The 23,962-nt window shown below is 38.2% G+C and overlaps 1 protein-coding gene across 2 annotated transcripts in view; it reads right to left on the bottom strand.

Moving 5' to 3' along the window:
- Positions 1-1,090: 1,090 nt before the first annotated feature.
- The window catches only part of LOC307169532 (uncharacterized protein), a 91,601-nt gene continuing 68,729 nt past the window's right edge, over positions 1,091-23,962 (bottom strand). Inside the window, exons 1-3 of one of the 2 annotated variants that reach the window (XM_079890239.1) lie at positions 18,199-18,342; positions 15,948-18,097; positions 1,091-2,371 (exon numbers count right to left, since the gene is read on the bottom strand). In XM_079890239.1, the coding sequence (XP_079746365.1) occupies positions 2,365-2,371; positions 15,948-18,085 (2,145 nt within the window). In that variant the 5' untranslated portion in view covers positions 18,086-18,097; positions 18,199-18,342 and the 3' untranslated portion in view covers positions 1,091-2,364. Of the gene's footprint in view, positions 2,372-15,947; positions 18,343-23,962 lie in introns of those variants that run through there. The other variant, XM_079890236.1, reaches the window with a different exon arrangement.

The following is a 23,962-nucleotide window of genomic DNA, read 5'->3' as shown; positions in this document are numbered from 1 at the left end:
CGAAAATATGTGGAATAAGGGCTGCCTTCGACTAATTTTTTTTTCTAGTCGACTAGTAGTTGTTCATTTAAGCCATTTGTGGACAAATCGCCCCTTTATATTAATTAGGCTACTTAAATAGGCTGGTACAGGATAATAAGCGTTATGACCGCATGCACGCATAAAGCTTGCCACAAAGAACCGGTTAAAGTAATGATTATGAATGTGTCTAAATTAGCAAGGAGACATTTATTTGTTTAGTAATAAACTGGTGTTTTCTGTGTCGCTGCAAAGAGAAATGCACATTTCATATGGATAATCAGAGAGTAGCCTATTTATTTTGGTTTGAATATTTTCATTTAAAAGTAGACATTTCAAGCTTTCTGTAATATATATTCTATATTTCTCAAATCTGTGAGGCACAAGCTGAGTTTCGGCGCCCTCCAGTTCACGTGAAATGCAAGTTGTGCTGCATGGCGCCTTATTACATTGCCTATATATTTGCTTCTTATTTAATAAATACAGGCAATTTGTTGATAAAACATTGATCAAAATTAAGGTACAATTTATACAAAACGAAAATCTTTTAAAAAGAGTTTTCTACAAAACAAAACTTAATGAAGTCGTCAAAATCATGTTTTAACAAAAACAGCGCCGTTGCTAGGAGGGCGCCAGCGCCTCTGCCTCGCGAGTAGATGATAGCCCTGAAGACGCCTAGCAATGGTAAACCTTTAGTGGTAGTATACCTTTAGTTAAGTTATATCTTAAGAGTCTTCGTAGCGCGCTAAGAGTAACGTTATCGGAAAATGCAGCCCAGGTATGATGCGTAATGGAGATTGCAAAGCGCTCTTCTTCGGTCAGACCCATGGAGAGCGATCGTGGATATAGGTCGTCCTATGCACCGAACTTTTAACAATGCAAAAACAATTTTAAAGAGCACCAAGCTATTAAAATCTATATTATGTATACGCACAGATAATATAACAGTAGGCTTTATCAGTCAATATTTTTTTATTAGGTTAACCCTCTATGGCATGGTGTTGCCCTCAGGCAACAAACCACATTTTTGGACCTCACACCGCCCCCTTAATTTTTTTATATAATTTTTTTTAATGTATAATATCACCTGACATGTCTGTTCAATGAAATAAGGGGCTGAAGTGGGTGTGACCTTTTTTGGGGGGGTGGAGCTGTGCTTTAATGAAGCAAAACCACATGCTACAGAGTGCCACCAATTAGTAAGATAAATATCACTTTTTAACATGTTTAAGTTAATATATTGTTTTATTAAAAAATATATGCATGTGTATCAGTATGTAAGGAAGTATGTTTGATTGTTGAAAGATTTATTTTGTTTTTATTTATATACTAAAACTGTGGTTTTTTGTTCGTTGCCTCAGGGCAACACTGTGCTATGAGGGTACTAAAACTCACAAGGTTTTCTACATAGGTGGAATAGGGAAACCAAGCAATGTGTGTATTAGAAGGTTTATTTTGACAAACATCAATCACAAATGGTTTCAACCTATCACAAACATCAAATAATCAACAAAAACAACTATTACTACTAATTACAACTAACACCCCCCATAACACTTTATGTATAAATGTTCATATTCATATATACATTTACACCAAACACTACACATACACATACATATGGGGGGGGTTAGGGTTGATTACCAACTGATTACCAACCCCCTCTGTTACTTAACTGACCAGATCAATATCCCAGGAGTTTAACTGACTTGATGCTATTCTCTGATTAAAAAGTGTTCCCTTTATTTTTTTGAGCAGTGTATATATATATACACAGTATATATATAGATATATAGGTCTATATTGTCTAATTTATCATTGTAGCCTTATATAAGTTGATTTACTGTATACTGTGTACTTATTTTTGGACTAATAGTGGTTAATAAAGTCCAATAATGGTATGAGAGAGTGTCAGTGGTAATATCACTGTGTTCCTGTCGGTCAGTGTTAGAGGATCTGTGTAACAACTGAGGCTTAGCCTGACAGTTAGCCTGCCCTGGACCAGGCTAGTTTCCCAGTATAAGTTGCCAGAGTAACTGAGTTTGAACTATTTTAAGTTTGCTTTATGAAACAGAATCCACCGACAATAAGTCTGACTAACCAAAATAAGCCTGGCTTGTATTCTAATCTTGTTTTATGGAACAACCCTCTGGAGTATCAACAACAGTTACTGGTCGACCATCAACTTCACCAACTCTCTTTTCACAAACTGTCGTGACTGAATCTAGTCTTAATTCACTGACAAACTCATCTCTTCCCAGAATACTGTTTCCTGTTGCACTCTTCCCATTTCCTGTCTTCCTGATCAGAGCAATCCTCAGACACTCCTGATCATCTTGTTCATCTTCAGCACCTGAAAATCACAGTGGTAGAAAGAAAACTTAGTGAAATGAAGCTCAGAACTTTAAAATTGTTATGTTGGATTGTAGAAGTTGCAGATTAATGCTAATTGATTATGAACTGAAAAAAACAAAACATCTTAAGTCACTTGCAATAATAATACTGGCTAAACCGACCGTCTGCTAGCGGTCTCACGTCACCCAGGTCAGATAAATCCCAGCACATAGAGCCTCTTTCACCTAGATATCATCATATAGAGACTGTGTCTGTTCCCAGAATTAGGAAATACAAAAAAACTCCTAAACCCATTCAAGGGTAAAAATTTAATTGATGTTCAACAAATAAAAGACAGATATAATACAAATGAGTAATAATAAAGCTTGGGTTGCTGAATATTCGATCGCTTACTTCAAAAGCACTCATTGTTAATGATATGATTTCAGATAATAATCTAGATGTGCTGTGTTTGACAGAAACCTGGCTAAAACCAAACGATTACATTACTTTAAATGAATCAACCCCGCAAGATTACTGTTATAAACATGAGCCTCGTCTGAAACGCAAAGGGGGAGATGTTGCTGTAATTTATATTAATATCTTCAGAATTACTGAGAAGTCTAGTTTAAAATATAATTATTTTGAAGTGTTGGTGCTTAATAGAGCAATATACACTCACCTAAAGGATTATTAGGAACACCATACTAATACTGTGTTTGACCCCCTTTCGCCTTCAGAATTGCCTTAATTCTACGTGGCATTGATTCAACAAGGTGCTGAAAGCATTCTTTAGAAATGTTGGCTCATATTGATAGGATAGCATCTTGCAGTTGATGGAGATTTGTGGGATGCACATCCAGGGCACGAAGCTCCCGTTCCACCACATCCCAAAGATGCTCTATTGGGTTGAGATCTGGGGCCTCATTTATAAACGTTGCGTACGCACAAAAGAAGGCGTACGCCACTCTCTACGCAATAATTGGTATTTATAGAAAGCAAACTTGACGGGAAAATATGCGGTCCTTCACGCAAGCTCTGACCCAGGCGTACGCACAAAAACGGGTAAAATGAGAAATGGCGACACCGTCGGCAGATGGAAGAAACACGTGAAAGTGTGTGAAACTGTAGATCGTTGTGTAAAAGAAATGGCAATACTGCCTCTCATAAATAACATGAGGACTTAAAGCAAGTCTTACAATTAACAGCCTACACGAACACCCGTTTGATCGATCTGCAGTGTAAAACAAACAAAATCAAATGAAGATTAGAACAGAAATGCAAATTAACACATATTTGCAAAAAGATATAAATATGTTCTGCAATAATATTAGCATGTTATGCAATTCATCCTCATACCACATCTGTAGCTTGTCAGATGCAATCAAATGGATGGTAATAAAATGCCATGATGCCATCACAATGTGTAATGACCATAGACTGTAAAAAAAGATGACGCACAATGGCTGATCATGCGCTTCACGCTTGCGCGTGAGTGAAGTTACGTTCCTTGGTTTTCCTCTGTGTTTACCATGATTTCGCAATCGATGAATATTAACTTGTGGGCGTTTCACGGTCTATTTATGGGCAACTATGGGCGTGACCTGAAGCCGCAAAAGCTGCGCTACATTTAGAATTGATTGTGATTTATTAAGGGAAAACTGCGTAGGATGTGCGTGCGCACGGTTTTATAAATCCGAATATTTCTGTGCGTACGCACGTCCTATGTTTCATCCGTACGCCACTTCTGACGCAAATCCTACGCCAAGTTTTATAAATGAGGCCCCAGGTGACTGTGGGGGCCATTTTAGTACAGTGAACTCATTGTCAAGTTCAAGAAACCAATTTGAAATGATTCGAGCTTTGTGACATGGTGCATTATCCTGCTGGAAGTAGCCATCAGAGGATAGGTACATGGTGGTCATAAAGGGATGGACATGGTCAGAAACAATGCTCAGGTAGGCCGTGGCATTTAAACGATGCCCAATTGGCACTAAGGGGCCTAAAGTGTGCCAAGAATACATCCCCCACACCATTACACCACCACCACCAGCCTGCACAGTAGTAACAAGGCATGATGGATCCATGTTCTCATTCTGTTTACGCCAAATTCTGACTCTACCATCTGAATGTCTCAACAGAAATCGAGACTCATCAGCTGTCCAATTTTGGTGAGCTCGTGCAAATTGTAGCCTCTTTTTCCTATTTGTAGTGGAGATGAGTGGTACCCGGTGGGGTCTTCTGCTGTTGTAGCCCATCCGCCTCAAAGTTGTGCGTGTTGTGGCTTCACAGATGCTTTGCTGCATACCTCGGTTGTAACGAGTGTTTATTTCAGTCAAAGTTGCTCTTCTATCAGCTTGAATCAGTCGGCCCATTCTCCTCTGACCTCTAGCATCAACAAGGCATTTTCGCCCACAGGACTGCCGCATACTGGATGTTTTGCCCTTTTCATACCATTCTTTGTAAACCCTAGAAATGGTTGTGCGTGAAAATACCAGTAACTGAGCAGATTGTGAAATACTCAGACCGGCCCGTTTGGCACCAACAACCATGCCACGCTCAAAATTGCTTAAATCACCTTTCTTTCCCATTCTGACATTCAGTTTGGAGTTCAGGAGATTGTCTTGACACGGACCACACCCCTAAATGCATTAAAGCAACTGCCATGTGATTGGTTAATTAGATAATTGCATTAATGAGAAATTTAACAGGCGTTCCTAATAATCCTTTAGGTGAGTGTATAGTGTAAATGATAAATCACGTTTTAGATTTGTGCTGGCTACTGTATACAGGCCACCAGGGCACCATACAGACTTTATCAAAGAATTTGCTTATTTTCTATCGATGTTAGTACTGGCTGCAGATAAAGCTCTAATTGTTGTCTTTTGAAAATCATATTTCATATGTTACAAAAACAGCCTTTTTCCACCTTAGAAACATTGCTAAGCTACGTAATATGCTATCTGTTTCTGATGCAGAAAAGTTAGTTCATGCGTTCATGACCTCGAGACTAGATTACTGTAATGCTTTATTAGCTGGTAGTCCTGCATCCTCAATAAACAAGCTACAGTTAGTCCAAAATGCCGCCGCTAGAGTTCTTACTAGATCAAGAAAATTTGACCATATAACACCAATTTTATCGTCACTACATTGACTTATAAAGCCCTAAACGGCCTAGCTCCAGTCTATTTAACGGATCTTCTATCGCCCTATAATCCATCGCGCTCTTTAAGATCACTAAATTCAAGGCTTTTGGTCATACCTAGGATATCCAGATCAACCAAAGGAGGGAGATCATTTTCACATTTAGCTCCAAAACTCTGGAATAGCCTTCCTGATACTGTTCGTTGCTCAGACTCGCTCTCCCAGTTTAAAACTAGACTAAAGACGCATCTCTTCAGCCAGGCATTTATATAATATTTTTAATCATACAGTTAAATCCAGTCTCTACTTCATAAACGCCAGAGGAGAACTGGCCCCCGACTGAGCCTGGGTTCTCCCAAGGTTTTTTTTTTTTCTCCATTAGGTCACCTGATGGAGTTTTTCGGTTCCTTGCCACTGTTGCCTTTGGCTTGCTCAGTTGGGGATACTTAATTTAATTTAATTAATCAATCAACAATACTATTGATCAGCATTAACAAACGTGGATGTTTTACACTAGAAACAAACACTGATGTACTATTTTATCTAATACTGTGAAGCTGCTTTGATGCAATCTGTATTGTGAAAAGCGCTATATAAATAAAGTTGACTTGACTTGACTTGACTTAATTGTTGGTGATTTTAATATACATGTAGATAATGAAAAAGAACCTGCGTGAAGTTGGCCCCCCACCCAACGCAAAACGTCTTCAAACTATGCTCAATCGTTTGTGCTCCGTTTGTGCTGGTTTGTGCTGTGAAATTTTTCGTTTGTGCTGTTTCGGTTTTTTAGATATTAAAAAAATATTTTTAGGTCATTCTGATGTCACTCAGCCCCCCCACATGCTCCAAATTCACCCAAAATAGTCTTGTTCGTTTGTGCTGGTTTGTGCTGTAAAAAGTTTCGTTTGTGCTGCTCCGGTTTTTTAGATATTAAAATAATATTATGTGGTCATTCTGAGGTCACTCAGCCCCCCACATGCTCCAAATTCACCCAAAATAGTCTCGTTCGTTTGTGCTTCGTTTGTGCTGGTTTGTGCCGGTAAAATGTTCGTTTGTGCTGCGTTGGGTTTTAAAATATTATACATTCTTATTGTTATTGAATGCACAATTATTGTTGATGACGTCACCAGCCCCCCCACATGCTTCAAATTCACCCAAACTATGCTCAATCGTTTGTGCTTCGTTTGTGCTGGTTTGTCCTGTAAAAAGTTTTGTTTGTGCTGCCTAGGTTTTTTAGATATTAAAATGATATTTTTAGGTCATTCTGAGGTCACTCAGCCCCCCCACATGCTCCAAATTCACCCAAAATAGTCTCATTCGTTTGTGCTGGTTTGTGCCGGTAAATTTTTCGTTTGTGCTGCGTTGGGTTTTAAAATATCAGAAATTGAATTATAGACGATGACGTCACCAGCCCCCCCACATGCTCCAAATTCACCCAAAATAGTCTCGTTCGTTTGTGCTGTTTTGTGCCGGTACAATTTTCGTTTGTGCTGCATCTGCCTTTAAAATATTAGACACTGAATGAAAGCGAATTATAGACGGTGACTTCACCAGCCCCCCACCTGCTCCAAATTCACCCCAAACATGCTCAATCGTTTGTCTTCGTGTGTGCTGCAAAACGTATATATATATATATAAGCCTATATATATTATATATATATATATATATATATATATTTTTTTTTTTTTTTTACAGTAGCTAGTTGAAGTAACAAAGTAAGACCGAAACGGATTAAATTAATCAAAAGTGAAAAATTTATCAAAAATTTAATTTTCCACAAAAAATATTAAACATAAAAAAACACACAAAATAAAACAATATTTATTAAAATAATACAAAATACAATACAAAATATGAGCCTTTCTTAACTGAGCAGTGAGCACCAATAATAATTGAGCACAAAATCAACATCTTATGATTTCTAAAGAATAATGTGACATTGAAAACTGGAGTAATGATGCAGAAAATTCAGCTTTGACATTACAGGAATAAATTACATTTGAATTATATTAAAACATTAAAATATTAATTATATGAAAATATCTATTTATAGGCTAATCATTTTTCACAATATCAGCAGCACTCCCAAACTGTAATACATTACAGATTACTTTATTACTTTTATTTAAAGGTAATTATTTACCTTACAATAAAGGCTGTCTCAGAATTGTAATGCATTAGCTACTCCAGTTACTTTCACCAAAATAACTACAGAAGTAGAACTTAACATTTCTAAAACGACTAGGGCTGTAACAATATGCAATATGAAACCGAAATCCCGACGCTCCATCCACGAACCTGTGTTGCGGTGTGAGAAGGCAGAATCGCGACACACCCCTTCCAACTCCAGAGTCCAGATCCAATGCTACTACATCTTCATATCACTATTATTTGAAGTTAACATTATAAAATACATAGACTTACACCACAAAAATAGTTGAGGATAAATTCTTTAAAATTGGTCAATTCCAGCGTTATGGACTTGACATTTGCGCATATAAATGATCAGAAAATGCACTTAATACCAATATATTGAAACGTCTGTTATATATCCATAGGCTTCTCCCTTAATAAAGGAGTCCAGACATTAGAAAAATATCAGTCTACTCATGCGTTTTATATTTATGAGGGAAACACATTTTTTTTTGTAATTCTATGAATTACACTGCGCAAACCAAAAGTAATACTAGCCTACCTACTGGATGAAGAAGCGTTGTCTCTCCGCAGAATATAAATTATCCATTTTATTTAATTTTTCGTGTTTGCATTTATGAGGAAAAAACAATGTAACGGACGGAGAACTGCGTTACGGACTGACCGCTCTAAAAACGGCACTAAAAGACTGCTTTAAAACTTTCACAGAGACCTCAAACAGAAAGCACAAAGCCTTTCTTTAAGGTGAAATTCGTTTTGTATTAATTGTATCTTAATTTTAATCATTGTTTCATCTACCAAATGCCAGGATTTAATAGGCAAAATAAGAAGTAAATAGGCCTATATCAGACAATAGATAATCAGGACATAGAGGCGCCGGCGCCTAAACTGCAGTTCTCATAAATGAACCGAAACTCAGCGCCTAGGCCTACTTGCATCACAGACATGTCTACTTTTAAACAGAACAATTCAAAACTAAAGAAAACAGACTGCTCTCTGCGTATGTATGAAATGTGAATTTCTCTGTGGTGCGTTCACGAAGATGCAGGCTGGTTGAAGTCACCGTCATTTAATGGGCTGGTGAAGTCACCGTCTATAATTCGCTTTTCATTCAGTGTCTAATATTTTAAAGGCAGATGCAGCACAAACGAAAATTGTACCGGCACAAAACAGCACAAACGAAGCACAAACGAACGAGACTATTTTGGGTGAATTTGGAGCATGTGGGGTGGGGGGGGCTGGTGACGTCATCATCTATAATTCAATTTCTGATATTTTAAAACCCAACGCAGCACAAACGAAAAATTTTCCGGCACAAACCAGCACAAACGAATGAGACTATTTTGGGTGAATTTGGAGCATGTGGGGGGGCTGAGTGACCTCAGAATGACCTAAAAATATAATTTTAATATCTAAAAAATCGAAGCAACACAAACGAAACTTTTTACAGCACAAACGAAGCACAAACGATTGAGCATAGTTTGGGTGAATTTGAAGCATATGGGGGGGCTGGTGACGTCATCAACAATAATTGAATGTATAATATTTTAAAACCCAACGCAGCACAAACGAAAATTTTACCGGCACAAACCAGCACAAACGAAGCACAAACGAACAAGACTATTTTGGGTGAATTTGGAGCATGTGGGGGGCTGAGTGACCTCAGAATGACCACATAATATTATTTTAATATCTAAAAAACCGGAGCAGCACAAACGAAACTTTTTACAGCACAAACCAGCACAAACGAACGAGACTATTTTGGGTGAATTTGGAGCATGTGGGGGGGCTGGTGACGTCATCGTCTATAATTCAATTTCTGATATTTTAAAACCCAACGCAGCACAAACGAAAATTTCACCGGCACAAACCAGCACAAACGAAGCACAAACGAACGAGACTATTTTGGGTGAATTTGGAGCATGTGGGGGGGCTGAGTGACCTCAGAATGACCTAAAAATATTTTTTTAATATCTAAAAAACCGAAACAGCACAAACGAAAAATTTTACAGCACAAACCAGCACAAACGGAGCACAAACGATTGAGCATAGTTTGAAGACGTTTTGCGTTGGGTGGGGGGCCAACTTCACGCAGGTTGAAAAAGATGCATTGGGATTGGTATTTATAGACATTGTAAACTCTATTGGAGTTAGACAACACGTGTCAGGACCTAATCATTGTCGTAATCATACTCTAGATCTAATATTATCTGTTGATTTATGCCGTTGAAATTCTACAGCAGAGCGATGACATCTCAGATCATTATCTAGTCTTGTGTAAACTTCATTTAGCCAAGGCTGCAAAGCCGACTCCATGTTACAAATATGTTAGACCTATCACTTCTGCCACTAAAGATTGCTTTATCAATAATCTTCCTGATCAGTTTCATCATCTCAGCATCCCAGATAGCTTAGCATCAGCATCCCGTCCTTCGGATGAGACGTAAAACCGAGGTCCTGACTCTCTGTGGTCATTAAAAATCCCATGGCATTTCTCGTAAAGAGTAGGGGTGTAACCCCGGTGTCCTGGCCACATTCCACACATTGGCCCTTACCAATCATGGCCTCCTAATAATCCCCTTACATTGAATTGGCTCTATCACTCTCTCTCCTCTCTCCACCTGTAGCTGGTGTGTGGTGAGCGCACTGGCGCCGTTGTTCTGTGGCTGCCGTCGCATCATCCAAGTGGATGCTGCACACTGGTGGTGGTTGAGGAGAGACCCCTGATATGATTGTAAAGCGCTTTGGGTGTACAGTAGTACATATGAAAGCGCTATATAAATGCCTCATTCTATTCTATTCTTCTATTCTTTTCCAGCACTTTAGACACAGTTGCTCTGTTGCGCTTAAAGAAGATTAAAGAAAATAGTCCAACGCCGTGGTACAACGAGCACACTCGGCCCTTAAGAGAGCAGCCAGAGAGATGGAGCGCAACTGGAAGAAAACAAAACTAGAGGTATTTCGCATTTCATGGAAAGAGAGTTCGATTGCATACAGAGAGGCTTTAAAAGCTGCTAGATCTGCTTATTTTTCAACCCTATTAAAAGAAAATAAACATAATCCTAGGTATTTATTTGAAACAGTGGCTAAACTAACAAAAAATAAATCCTCAAGTCCAGAAGTTTCCAAGCAGCACAGCAGTAATGACTTTATAAACTTCTACACTTATAAGATTGATTATATCAGGGACAAAATTATAACTATGCAATCGTCTACTACAGTATCGCATCAAGCAATGCATTGTAGTCTCCCTGCCGAAAATTTTTATTCATTCACTGCTAATTTACAATTATACATTTCTAAATTATGCCTAATTACTATTCTAAATGAGCCAGCATCACGCCATTACACGTCAGAGCCTGCCAAGGGGGCGCGGCCTTAGCCTATATTAGTCCCCGAAAAACGCCATGATTTTAGCAGGTTTAACGACTGAAGCGACAACTTGCCAGGTTACTATAGTGCGGCCGGCTACGCAATACTCGTTCCCTACTCTCAGGGAACTGAGGTTACGATAGTAACCGAGTAGTTCCCTTTCGAACGGTCACTTCGTATTGCGTAGCTTAACGCAGTGGGGACGCCTTGCAAAACGCCGCACTGTAAGTAACTGGTCGCCTACTGCAGCTCAGGACCCCTCCACTCAGGATTTACACACAGTTCTACAGTATAAATTAATACACCTGCTGTTAATATTTACATAGGTCAGGTAGAAAAATTGCCCATAGGTTGTCTTAAAAGTTAATTTGATGAGAATTTGATTAGACCTAAATAAACAAGCTTTATGCATTTTGTTTGTGATTTGTGTCATGTATGACTATTCTGCATCTGACATAATACTGTTATGGTAAGTGTGATGTCCTAATTATAAAATATAAAAATCGCAAATTTTTTCACAAATTTCTGGAAATTACCACTGTAGCGTCTGAACCAATCAATTTATTTAATGAATAATCCAGCAAACTCACTCTCCCAAAATGCCTGTGAAACGTCCCCCAAAAACTAACATCCCAAATGAAGCTAACACACTGGCAGAACGCGGTGTCTCGTTACAGGACACACAGAGACTGATAAGAGGATTTTACGATCCAAAAGAATGTCCAGAAAGCTGCGACTCTTACTTACTTCTCACTGAGAAAGAGAAATAAACCCTGTTAATTCTATGTATTCTATAACCATTTGAGGAATGTGTAAACATCTATCTAATTTTCCGATCTCATGATTTTCCTTTAACCCCCTGAGGTCGGCTATCGCACCGGCGCGATAGGCTCGTTTTTTTCCTAATCAGTGAAAAAAAAAATATATATATATACTTTTTATCTTATATGCTTGTGTTATACATCAATCGATCCTGTTAAGTGTGTATTATTTTTGTGTATACTCACAATAAAAACAAAGTGTTGTGCTTTTCGCCAAATAAAGAAAAATAAACATGATGCGAGTTCTGCTTTCTCTCTGCCAGTGAAGTCAATTCTGAAACGCGTCCGAAAAAGAACCATAACTCAGCGAATACTCAGTCAAACAGACATACAGACACACAAGCATGAAGCTTGAATTCTCTTCTTTTAAATGAAGTAATTTATATAAAAAACAAATATTCTCAGCTTGTGAAATCTGTATTAAAAGAGAGCGATTCCAGTCAAGCTAATTAGAGCTCATTCAGATGTAATGTGAACCCGCCCCGGAGAGCGCGCGCTATTCAAACGCAAATGACTGAGGCAATCCTGCAAACTGTGAACGCCCCCATATCAGCTCGAGAAAACACATCAGATCATTGTACTTGTTTACACCGTCTCGCAGCGCTGTGAGGAATAATACTATAATGGAAAATTTACCTCAGAAGTACGAGGAGCAACAGATCCGAGGCTATGGAATAATGTAGTAGCCTCAGTTTTTTTTTCATTCTCAAGTGCGGCGCGTATCTGTGCATGAATGAATGAATGAACGGCAGAGATGCCGCTGTTTACCACAACTGGTAAAAGACTGTTTAAATTTGAATCGTTTCTGTATGTGAATGTTTCGCTTTTAGCAAACTGTATTGCTATAGACTACTGAGTAAAAATCGAGTGAAATATGTTGAAATAAAATGTATTTGTATAAGCAACGTATTAAACTGCAAATTAACATTTATATTTCTTATAATAAAAATGAAAGTTACTATGTTACAGACATATGAAAGACAACATTTCATTGATTAGTTTTGGATAGATTATACATTTTTACTGTAAAATATCTGCCACCTCAAATAAGCTTTTGTTTGCCAATTTTTGCTCATATGTTAAATATAGTATGTTTTGTGAAAAATAATCAAATAATATGTTATAGTGTTTATTCCAATGTAGCCTAGGCTATGTTCAAGTAATGAATCCTTAACTTTGAAATATGTATGATAAAATGTATACTTTAGTTTTTACAAAGAAAGATTACACTTGAATTGTTGTTGTAATTGTAACCTTTTTAATAAAAAAAAAATACAAGGTAGATGTAAACAAACTAATAAAAGGCAAATATAAGCCTTTTCTTTAAAATAATTTTTTATTGTGTTTTATTAGTGACAAATTTGGGGAGAGGTTTTGGAGAGACGTTTTCCTTTTGATATTATAGGCCAATTTGCAAGCACAATTTGTGGAAAAAAAATAAATAATTGAGATGCTTCCAACTGTTGCTCTTGCATTCTTTCTTGTGACACACCTGAATGAATGGCTAATTAAGTATGCGGGCCCCATTGTCTCCAGGTGCGAACCACTAAATATGCATGATCATTGACGCCCACTCCGCATATTGTCTTTCCAGACAGAAAGTGTTTTGCAAAATTTAAATCAATGCATTGTGTTATGTGAATAATTAGGCAGGATCATTTCCACATCATTTTGAAGAAAAAACTCTAAGCGACATCCATTAGTCAAAAGTCTTATTGACACATATTTAGAATGTGTTTTATGGCCTTATTTCAGAAACTTTAGTTTTTAGTTTTTTCAATAACCATGCATAAACATTATTCTCTCAAAAATACAAACATGTACATGCATGGTGCTCACATATGATGGTAGCCCTGTTTGTGCTATATAGAGTGAATTTACACCTTTGCCATTAATATGTTTATAAGCAACTGAAAAAAGCAAAAATGTCAGGGCATGTCAGAACATCTCAAGGACCCCAAAAACACATTAGACCCCAGAAGGTTAATGTGGTTGTCTTTTGTATTCTTGTAAAATATTGGGTTCATATTTCAGACTTTGGATAATATGGTTAACCAAATCAAATGTGTGGCATTTTTGGTATCTATAAACTCCAATCTTCATCCCTGTTTTGTTAATTTACATTACATTCTGCTAACTTTGTGACGCATTAGTATTATAAGCATCTTAAAGATTCTTGTGTTAAACATCCAATCAAATTGCATGTTCAAAGGGACAATGGGTCGTAAAATTCCCTTCCAAAGGGAAATCTTCTCATTGGCTTCACCTCCAGAGGTTGTGCCATCTTCACGCTTTAAAGTCACTGATCAGCTCTTAGCTCTCGCTTAGTCCCTTTCTGAAATGCTGACGTGAAGATGATGCTGAACTAGAAGCCTCTAAGGACCCCCAAGCTTGTGCCAGGCTGCGGCCTTGTCTTTCCATTCACCAAAGATACTCTGGAAACCACTGGTTCTCTCTCATCAAGACCACATCAGCAAAGATCAACTGGAGCCTCAACAAATTGCATCAGGACAGTTTACTTCAAACTTAGTCTCATTATTTGATACATGAAGTATCCTTACCCCTTTAAAGAAGAAGGGCATGTTAGAACTAAACTGATGGTTTGCTCAAGGCTGTTGATCTGCTGAATTTCAAACAATGCTATAACTTCTTGCTTTCCTGTATTCTGCTTCAGCTCTCTTTCCCTTGGTAAACTGTATGCATGTATGTGTGTGTATGTTAGAGTAGTTTAAGTGTTTAGACTAGTTAATCTTGTTCATGTCACACGTAAAGTTGTCCGTGTCTCAAGCTCATAACTGGAGTCACTAATCATTTAGATTTTTGCTTCTGCTCTTAGTAGTACTGTAAATTAAGAAAGACATTTCCCACGACCCAGAAATGTACATTTCTTAGAGTTAATAAACAATTAATCCCGAGTGTTCACGGGACAAACAGGCTAATTGAATATAACATTAATTTACGACAGTAAGTTAATTATATTAACTGATCCAAATATTCATAATCAATTATAACCAGTTATTATTGATTATTAATATTTCATACAGCTAATTTGCTACACCACCACAAAATCAGTCATTTTGATCGCAAAAATCACACAAAAAATCGTGAAAACCTGGAGGTACGGAATTAGTTCATGCGTTCATGACCTCAAGGCTAGATTATTGTAATGCTCTACTGGGTGGTTGCCCTGCACGCTTAATAAACAAACTACAGCTGGTCCAAAACGCAGCTGCTCAAGTTCTTACCAGAACCAGGAAGTATGACCATATTAGCCCGGTTCTGTCAACACTGCACTGGCTCCCTTATTGAATATTGTATAAATTTTAAAATATTGCTGATTACTTACAAAGCGCTAAATGGTTTAGCTCCGCAGTACTAAAAGCGAGCTCTTAACGCATTATAGTCCGTCACGTCTATTGCGATCTCAAAATTCCGGCCAGTTGATAATATCTAGAACAGGGATCAGCAACTCCGGTCCTGGAGGGCCACTGTCCTGCAGAGTTTAGCTCCAACCCTAATTAAACACACCTGAACAAGGCAATCAGTGTTTTCAGGATTACTAGATAGATACAGGCAGGTGAGTTTTTATCAGGGCTGAAGCTAAACTCTGCAGGACAGTGGCCCTCCAGGACCGGAGTTGCTGATCCCTGATCTAGAATATCAAAATCGACTGCTGGCGGTAGATCCTTTTCCTACTGTCTTCCTACCATTGTCCGGGAAGCAGACACACTCTGTCAGTTCAAAGCTAGATTAAAGACACATCTCTTTGGACTAGCGTACACATAATACATTATAGACTTCTATAATTCAATGTTAGGCTGTATAGATTAGGTCAGCTGGAACCGGGAACACTTCCCATAAATCCTGATGTCATTCTTACTAACCCTAACAGTAGTCAGAGAGCGAATTTGTGTTTTTTTGCATTGATCTGAACTGACAAAATAGACATTACCGTTGGTTGAACACAAGTTAATAGCTATCAATCAACAACCGGCACACCACACACCGGCTAAAGGTGGAGAGGAGAGATTTGGCTATAGGGTGATGTGTGCCTAACTTACACAGAAGAGACTTTGTTGCGCAGCACATGAAAATAAACTTACTGTGATCTCAGACTGTGTTTAAGTGGTTTCTCCACTGCATGGATCTTCATGTGTAGATTCAGGTGACTTTTAATAGAGAAACTCGACCCGCACTGATTACACGCGTACAGCTTCTTTCCAGTGTGGATCCTCTCATGTGTTTTCAGATTTGATGGCTGACTGAATCTCTTGTCACAGTGTAAACACTTGTAAGGTTGTTCTCCAGTGTGGATCTTCTCATGTGTTTTCAGATATGCTGATTGACTGAATCTTTTGTCACAGTGTAAACACTTGTAAGGTTGTTCTCCAGTGTGGATCTTCTCATGTGTTTTCAGAGATGATGACTGACTGAATCTCTTGTCACAGTGTGAACACTTGAAAGGTTTCTCTCCAGTGTGGATCCTCTCATGTGTTTTCAGAGTTGATGGCTGACTGAATCTCTTGTCACAGTGTGAACACCTGTAAGGTTGTTCTCCAGTGTGGATCATCTCATGTGTTTTCAGATTTCCTAACAGACTGAATCTCTTGTCACAGTGTGAACACTTGTAAGGTTGTTTTCCAGTGTGGATCCTCTTATGTGTTTTCAGAGATGATGACTGACTGAATCTCTTGTCACAGTGTGAACACTTGTAAGGTTGTTCTCCAGTGTGGATCATCTCATGTGTTTTCAGATTTCCTAACAGACTGAATCTCTTGTCGCAGTGTGAACACTTGTAAGGTTGTACTCCAGTGTGGATCCTCTCATGTGTTTTCAGAGTTGATGGCTGATTGAATCTCTTGTCGCAGTGTGAACACTTGTAAGGTTTTTCTCCAGTGTGGATCCTCTCATGTGTTTTCTGAGTTGATGGCTGATTGAATCTCTTGTCGCAGTGTGAACACTTGTAAGGTTTTTCTCCAGTGTGGATCATCTCATGTGTTTCCAGCTGTACTGGCTGACTGAATCTCTTGTCACAGTGTGAACACTTGTAAGGTTGTACTTTAGTGTGGATCATCTCATGTGTTTTCAGATTTGATAGCTGACTGAATCTCTTGTCGCAGTGTGAACACTTGTAAGGTTTTTCTCCAGTGTGGATCATCTCATGTGTTTTCAGAGTTGATGGCAGACTGAATCTCTTGTCACAGTGTAAACACTTGTAAGGTTTTTCTCCAGTGTGGATCATCTCATGTGTTTTCAGAGTTGATGGCAGACTGAATCTCTTGTCACAGTGTGAACACTTGTAAGGTTTTTCTCCAGTGTGGATCATCTCATGTGTTTTCAGATGTACTGGCTGACTGAATCTCTTGTCGCAGTGTGAACACTTGTAAGGTTTTTCTCCAGTGTGGATCATCTCATGTGTTTTCAGATGTACTGGCTGACTGAATCTCTTGTCGCAGTGTGAACACTTGTAAGGTTGTACTTTAGTGTGGATCATCTCATGTCTGTTCAGATTTGATGGCTGACTGAATCTCTTGTCGCAGTGTGAACACTTGTAAGGTTTTTCTCCAGTGTGAATTCTCTGGTGCCGTTTTAAACTGTCCGCTGTAGTGAAAGTCTTCTCACACTCAAAGCACATGTACTCTCTCACACCAGTGTGAATTTTCTGATGTGCGTGTAAATACAGCAGAAGTGAAAAATTCTTTCCACACACAAAACATGAATGTGGCTTCTCCTTCATATGAACTGTCAGGTGTGTCTTCAGGACTGATGCACTAAGAAATGTTTTGCCGCAGTGATCACATGAGAACGGCTTTTCTCCGGTGTGGATCCTCATGTGAACAATAAGGCATGATGATCGACTGAAACTCTTCCCACATTGATCACATGAGAACGGCTTCTCTCCGGTGTGGATCCTCATGTGAACATTAAGGCATGATGATCGACTGAAACTCTTCCCACATTGATCACATGAGAACGGCTTCTCTCCGGTGTGGATCCTCATGTGAATCTCAAGATTTTGTTTGGCTGTGAAACTCTTTCCACACTGAGTGCAGGTGTAAGATTTCTTGGCTCTTCTTTCCTTTAAAAATGTCAGTTCTTCACTCTCCTCCTTTACTTCACTCAGTTCTTCACTCTCCTCCTTCACTTCCATCAGTTCTTCACTCTCCTCCTTTACTTCACTCAGTTCTTCACTCTCCTCCTTCACTTCACTCAGTTCTTCACTCTCCTCCTTCACTTCCATCAGTTCTTCACTCTCCTCCTTCACTTCACTCAGTTCTTCACTCTCCTCCTTCACTTCACTCAGTTCTTCACTCTCCTCCTTCACTTCACTCAGTTCTTCACTCTCCTCTTCACTCTCCTCCTTCACTTCCATCAGTTCTTCACTCTCCACCTTCACTTCCATCAGTTCTTCAATCTCCTCCTTCACTTCATTCAGTTCTTCACTCTCCTCCTTCACTTCACTCAGTTCTTCACTCTCCTCCTTCACTTCCATCAGGTCTGACATGAAAGAAAAAAATATTAAATAAAATTTTCAGTACATCAAAATAATTAACCGAGAGAAATATAAAGTGAAAGGACATGAAAGTGAGCCCTGATGTAATGGTAGAAAGTAGACATGAGCTATAAAATATTATGATAATTGATGCCTTTTTATAAATTGATATGTCAATTTCCATGATTGTGAAGAGGTGGAAAAGGTGGCATCAAAAGGCAAGTGAATGGCGTCGAATTGATAATTTGCATCTGCCTATTATTATCTGGAGATATACAGTCCCCTCCAAAAGTATTGGAACAGTGGCAATTCATTTCATTCTTCTGTAGACTGAAAATATTTGGGTTTGACATCAAAAGATGAATATGAGGGAAGAGATCAACATTTCAGCTTTTATTTCCAGATATTTACATACACAACTTAGAAGATATAACCTTTTGTTTGAACCCACCCATTGCTCATGTGACCAAAAGTATTGGAACATGTGATTGGCAGGTGTGTTTTGTTGCCCTGGTGTGTCCTATTACATTGATTATTCAAACAATAAAAAGCACTGAATGTCTGCGCTCAGTTTCAGATTTTGGCTTTGTCTGTGCAGACTGCATTTATAGTTAGACGAGTAACCAACATGAAAACCAGAGAGCTGTCTATGGGTAAGATAAGATAAGATAAGATAAGCTAAGATAAAATGGAATATCAATCAGAGCCATTGCACAAACATTGGCCATAGCCAGTACAACCATTTGGAATGTCCTGAGGAAGAAAGAAACCTCTGGTATACTAAGTATCAGACATTGAAAGGGTTTACCAAGGAAAACATCAGCAGTTGACAACAGAAACATTGTGAGAGCTGTAAAGAAAGACCCTAAAACAACTGTTAGTGACATCAGCAACAACCTCCAGAGGACAGGAGTGAAGGTATCACAATCTACTGTTCGCAGAAGACTTCATGAACAAAAGTACAGAGGCTACACCAGAAGATGCAAACATTTCATTAGCAAGAAGAATATGAAGGCCAGGCTGGAATTTGCCAAAAAGTACAGACAAGCCTCAAACATTCTGGGGCAAAGTTGTATGGACTGATGAGACAAAGATGAACCTTTACCAAAGTGATGGAAAGGCTAAAGTTTGGAGAGAAAAAAAAAAATCTGCTCATGACCCAAACACACAAGCTCATCTGTGAAACACGGTGGAGGTAATGTCATGGCTTGGGATTGCATGGCTTCTTCTGGGACGGGCTCATTAATCTTCACTGATGATGTAACATGATGGCAGCAGCAAAATGAACTGTACAGACACATTTTGTCTGCCAATTTACAGAAAGATGCAACCAAACTGATTGGGAGATCCTTCATCATGTAGCAAGATAATGACCCAAAACACAGTGCCAAAACAACAAAGGAGTTCATCAGGGGCAAGAAGTGGGAAGTTTTAGACTGGCCAAGTCAATCTCCAGACTTAAACCCTATAGAGCATGCATTTTACCTGCTAAAAAAGAGACTGAAGGGAGTAACCCCCCAAAACAAACAACAACTGAAAAAGGCTGCGGTGAAATCCTGGAAAAGCATTACAAAACAAGAATGCAGAAGTTTGGCAATGTCAATGGGTCACAGGCTTGATGCAGTTATTGCAAGCAAAGAATTTCCAACTAAATATTAAGTCTCAGTCACTTTAATGAATAAGGACCGGGAACACTTCCCATAAATCCTGATGTACTTGGTACTAGGGCTGCACGATATTGGAAAAAAAATTACATTGCGATATTTTTTTCCCAACGATATATATCGCGATATTGCGTGCCATCAATCCAGGCTAAAGTCAATAATTAGCCTACCATTCCATGATATTAATAATTTCACTAAGCAAGCTTCATTACAAGTGACAAAAAGGCCACTTAATATTTTATTCCAAAATTAGAACATATACGTCAGAATTCGAAAAAAAGAGTGTCTCTATGTTTTCGGTGCTGATGCAGTGACGCGTTCATGTAAACGGCACTTAAAAGCTGTCACAAAGAACCAGCAAAAGTAATGATTATGAATATGTAAAATATTACAATGAGACATTTTAATTGTTTATTAATAAGGCCATCCTTAAAAATATTTTGGTTTGCAGTAACAGCAAAAAAAAGAAAAAAAGGGTCGGTAGGTAGGTCTATATTTTTATATATATAAAAAATATATATATAAAGGGGTATTGGAGAGAACATTTTTCACCGATGTCTAGGGGCTGTTTACACCAGGCCACTTTGCGTTTTCTCAGATCGGATTGCAATCTGATTTATCAAAACGATTCCATTTACACCTGGTTACATAGGCTAAATGTGTGTTGTTGTTTTTTTGCGGATATAACCGATCTTCAATTCCCGCTATATGCAGATTTAATGGAGTGCACGTCACCGAAAGCAACAGTTATGAGATACATTATTTTATTGATCAACAGCTAAAATTTCTGAATCAAGTCAAGTCAAGTCAAGTCATCTTCATTTATATAGCGCTTTTAACAACGTAGATTGCCTCAAAGCAGCTTTACAGAGATAAGCGTATAATTTAAGGTAACAGAGATTGTTTCGGCTTTACAGCAGAGTTAAGTTATTTCCATCTAAAGTTAGTTTTGATTGATTTGCTTCCGTCGCAATGATCATTTGTTATTAAATTAGGGGCCGCTAAGACGACACCATTCCCTCTACACAGACTTTAAACGCGAACCTGTGAGAAACACTGATGGCGTTCACATGAGCATTTAGAATGGGTTCTATAGTTATGTGCGTTTGAATATACGCAGGTTTGGAATTCCCTACAAGCCAAGCCTAAACAAAGTACTTGTCTTTCCCTATAAATTTTGATAAAGAATTTTATTTTATTTTGTTGCTTTGGGGTAGGAACGCGAAACGGATTTTCCCGACAACGCCTTATCTGTAGAGTGGTAGTGGGATCCTCCATAGGGAGAGACTAGTTGGCACTTCAGCACTGCGTTGTCATCGGTCCAGGCGAAGGTCCTTCGTCAGATCTGGATACAGCCTGGATCCGGCAGGCTGCAGGAAAACCTCAGGATAAACACAGACACTAAAATTAGCGTAGATGCCATTCTTCTCATGATGTAACGAGTACATCAGGATTTTTGGGAAGTGTTCCCGGTTCCGGCTGACCTAATCTATGCAGCCTAACATTAAATTATAGAAGTCTATAATGTATTATGTGAAAGCTAGGTCAAAGAGATGTGTCTTTAATCTGGCTTTGAACTGACAGAGTGTGTCTGCTTCCCGGACAATGGTAGGAAGACTGTTCCAGAGTTTTGGTGCTAAATAGGAAAAGCATCTACCGCCAGCAGTCGATTTTGATATTCTAGGTATTATCAACTGGCCGGAATTTTGAGATCGCAATAGACGTGAAGGAGTATAATGCGTTAAGAGCTCGCTCAAGTACTGCGGAGCTAAACCATTCAGTACTGTACATTGTACTTTGTCTCTCTCTGCGCCCATTTTGATGAAGTTAAATTCTGAATAAAACTGTTTTCATTGGTATATTTTACTGTTTCTGTTGTCAAACAACGGAATGAATTTGAAATGGTGACTGAAACGCGACCCAATAAACAGCTCTCCCTTCCAAGATGTTAAGTTAATCTGCACAAAGATTCTGATAATCGAGCCGTCGTCTGGTGAAATCAAATACACATACGATAAAGACAATATCCGTGCTCTGATTTCGGCTATACTTGCTAGTGAAGCAACATCTGTGTTTAACTGAATTAAAGCGCTGCTCCTCCACGCGAGACGCAGAGAGAGAGAGCGAGAGAGAAAGAGAGAGAGGGAGGAGCGCGCGCGTGCTGAGAGAGCAGTACCGGCGGACGCGGTACCGGTTCTCAGAAACTAAATAAGGTTTGCGCGCTTTGTTGAAGGGAAAAAAAATCGCTAAAGGGGTTTGCATTGTCGCTAAGTTGGCAACACTGTGTATCTCCGTTTCTCCAACCAGTGGTTGGGCCATGGGTCAAACAGAAAATACGCGCTGCGTTAATCGACCGTTAAAAAAATTAGTGCCGTTAATATGATTTTGCGTTAACGCGTTATTAACGCGCTAACTTTGACAGCCCTACTATATACATATATAAAAAATGATTGGATATTGAATGTGAAAAGGAAATTGTTCCTCCATGATAACACTGCACTTTAGATGTGTGTGAATTACCCACACCTGGAGTAATTAATATAGTTCTATTTTATAGCGTTTTATCTGTTCAAAAAATATGTACTATCCAAATTGTAAAATGTTCTATTACAGAAAAGATATAAAATAAATATTTATGTGTGCTGTAAAGTGGTTAGAAAAAATGAAATCGGAATCGGCTAAAATCGGTATCGGCAGGTCTAACTTAATGAAAAATCGGAAATCGGAATCGGCCCAGAAAATTGTAATCGGTGCATCTCTACTGACAGGGTCTATTTATTTTATATTTTATCCATTTCAATGTTCAATCAATATTCAAAAGAAAAATGTTATCTGTTTGACCACAAATGTAATTGGATATTTTACATTTTTTTATTTTTTTTTGAATGAGTATAAAAATGAGTGTATCTTAAAAACTAATGTATGTAAACAGTTCAAATCAATTCTGTATAGTTTTAAATTGTTTTATGCACATTTTCCACATTGACAAGTTTGAGGTTGAGATTTATCCAATTTTTGTATTGAATAAAATATGTAGAAAAAAAATAATTAAAATTGTTTTTCTTTTTGTTTATTGCACTTTTGAGATATTTATCTAGTTGCTATTGATTTATTACAAACATAACCTTCAAGTTGGGAGAGTAAGGATTATTTTGATGTATGGCATATGAAAATACTCAAAAGAATGACAGCACAGCGTGTAAAAATACAAAGATATACTCTGGCAGAACTGTTCTATGGTAGGTCATAAAGGGTTAAAGGGTTAAGAAACCACAATTAGATCATAATAATCTAGCAAATTATAGACCCATTTCAAATCTTCCATTTATGTCTAAAATACTAGAAAAAGTTGTGTCCACTCAACTGGGTTCTTTCTTGCAAGAAAATGACATCTATGAAAAGTTTCAGTCTGGATTCAGGCCGCACCATAGCACTGAAACTGCGCTCGTTAAAATCACAAATGATTTACTTTTAGCTTCTGACCAAGGCTGTATCTCAATATTAGTTTTACTTGATCTTAGTGCTGCGTTCGATACTATAGATCACACGATACTCTTAGATCGACTACAAAATTATACTGGTGTTCAAGGACAAGCATTAAGCTGGTTTAGATCATACTTATCTGACCGCTACCATTTTGTCTATTTGAATGGAGAAAAATCAATCATATCTCCAGTAAACTATGGAGTGCCGCAGGGATCTGTGTTAGGCCCTCTGTTATTCTCAATATATATGCTGCCACTTGGAAATATTATAAGGAAACATGGAATTAGTTTTCATTGTTATGCTGATGACACTCAAATATATATTTCATCATGTCCAGATGAAAACGCTAAATTATCCAAATTGACAGAGTGTGTTAAAGATATAAAAGATTGGATGACGCGTAATTTTCTTTTATTAAATCCAGACAAGACAGAGTTAATAATCATCGGTTCAAAAAACTGCCCACAAAACCTCT

The sequence above is a fragment of the Squalius cephalus genome (genome assembly GCF_949319135.1).
Source record: "Squalius cephalus genome assembly, chromosome: 1".
NCBI classification, from domain to species: domain Eukaryota; kingdom Metazoa; phylum Chordata; class Actinopteri; order Cypriniformes; family Leuciscidae; genus Squalius; species Squalius cephalus.
This window is presented reverse-complemented; position numbering and strand designations above follow the sequence as displayed.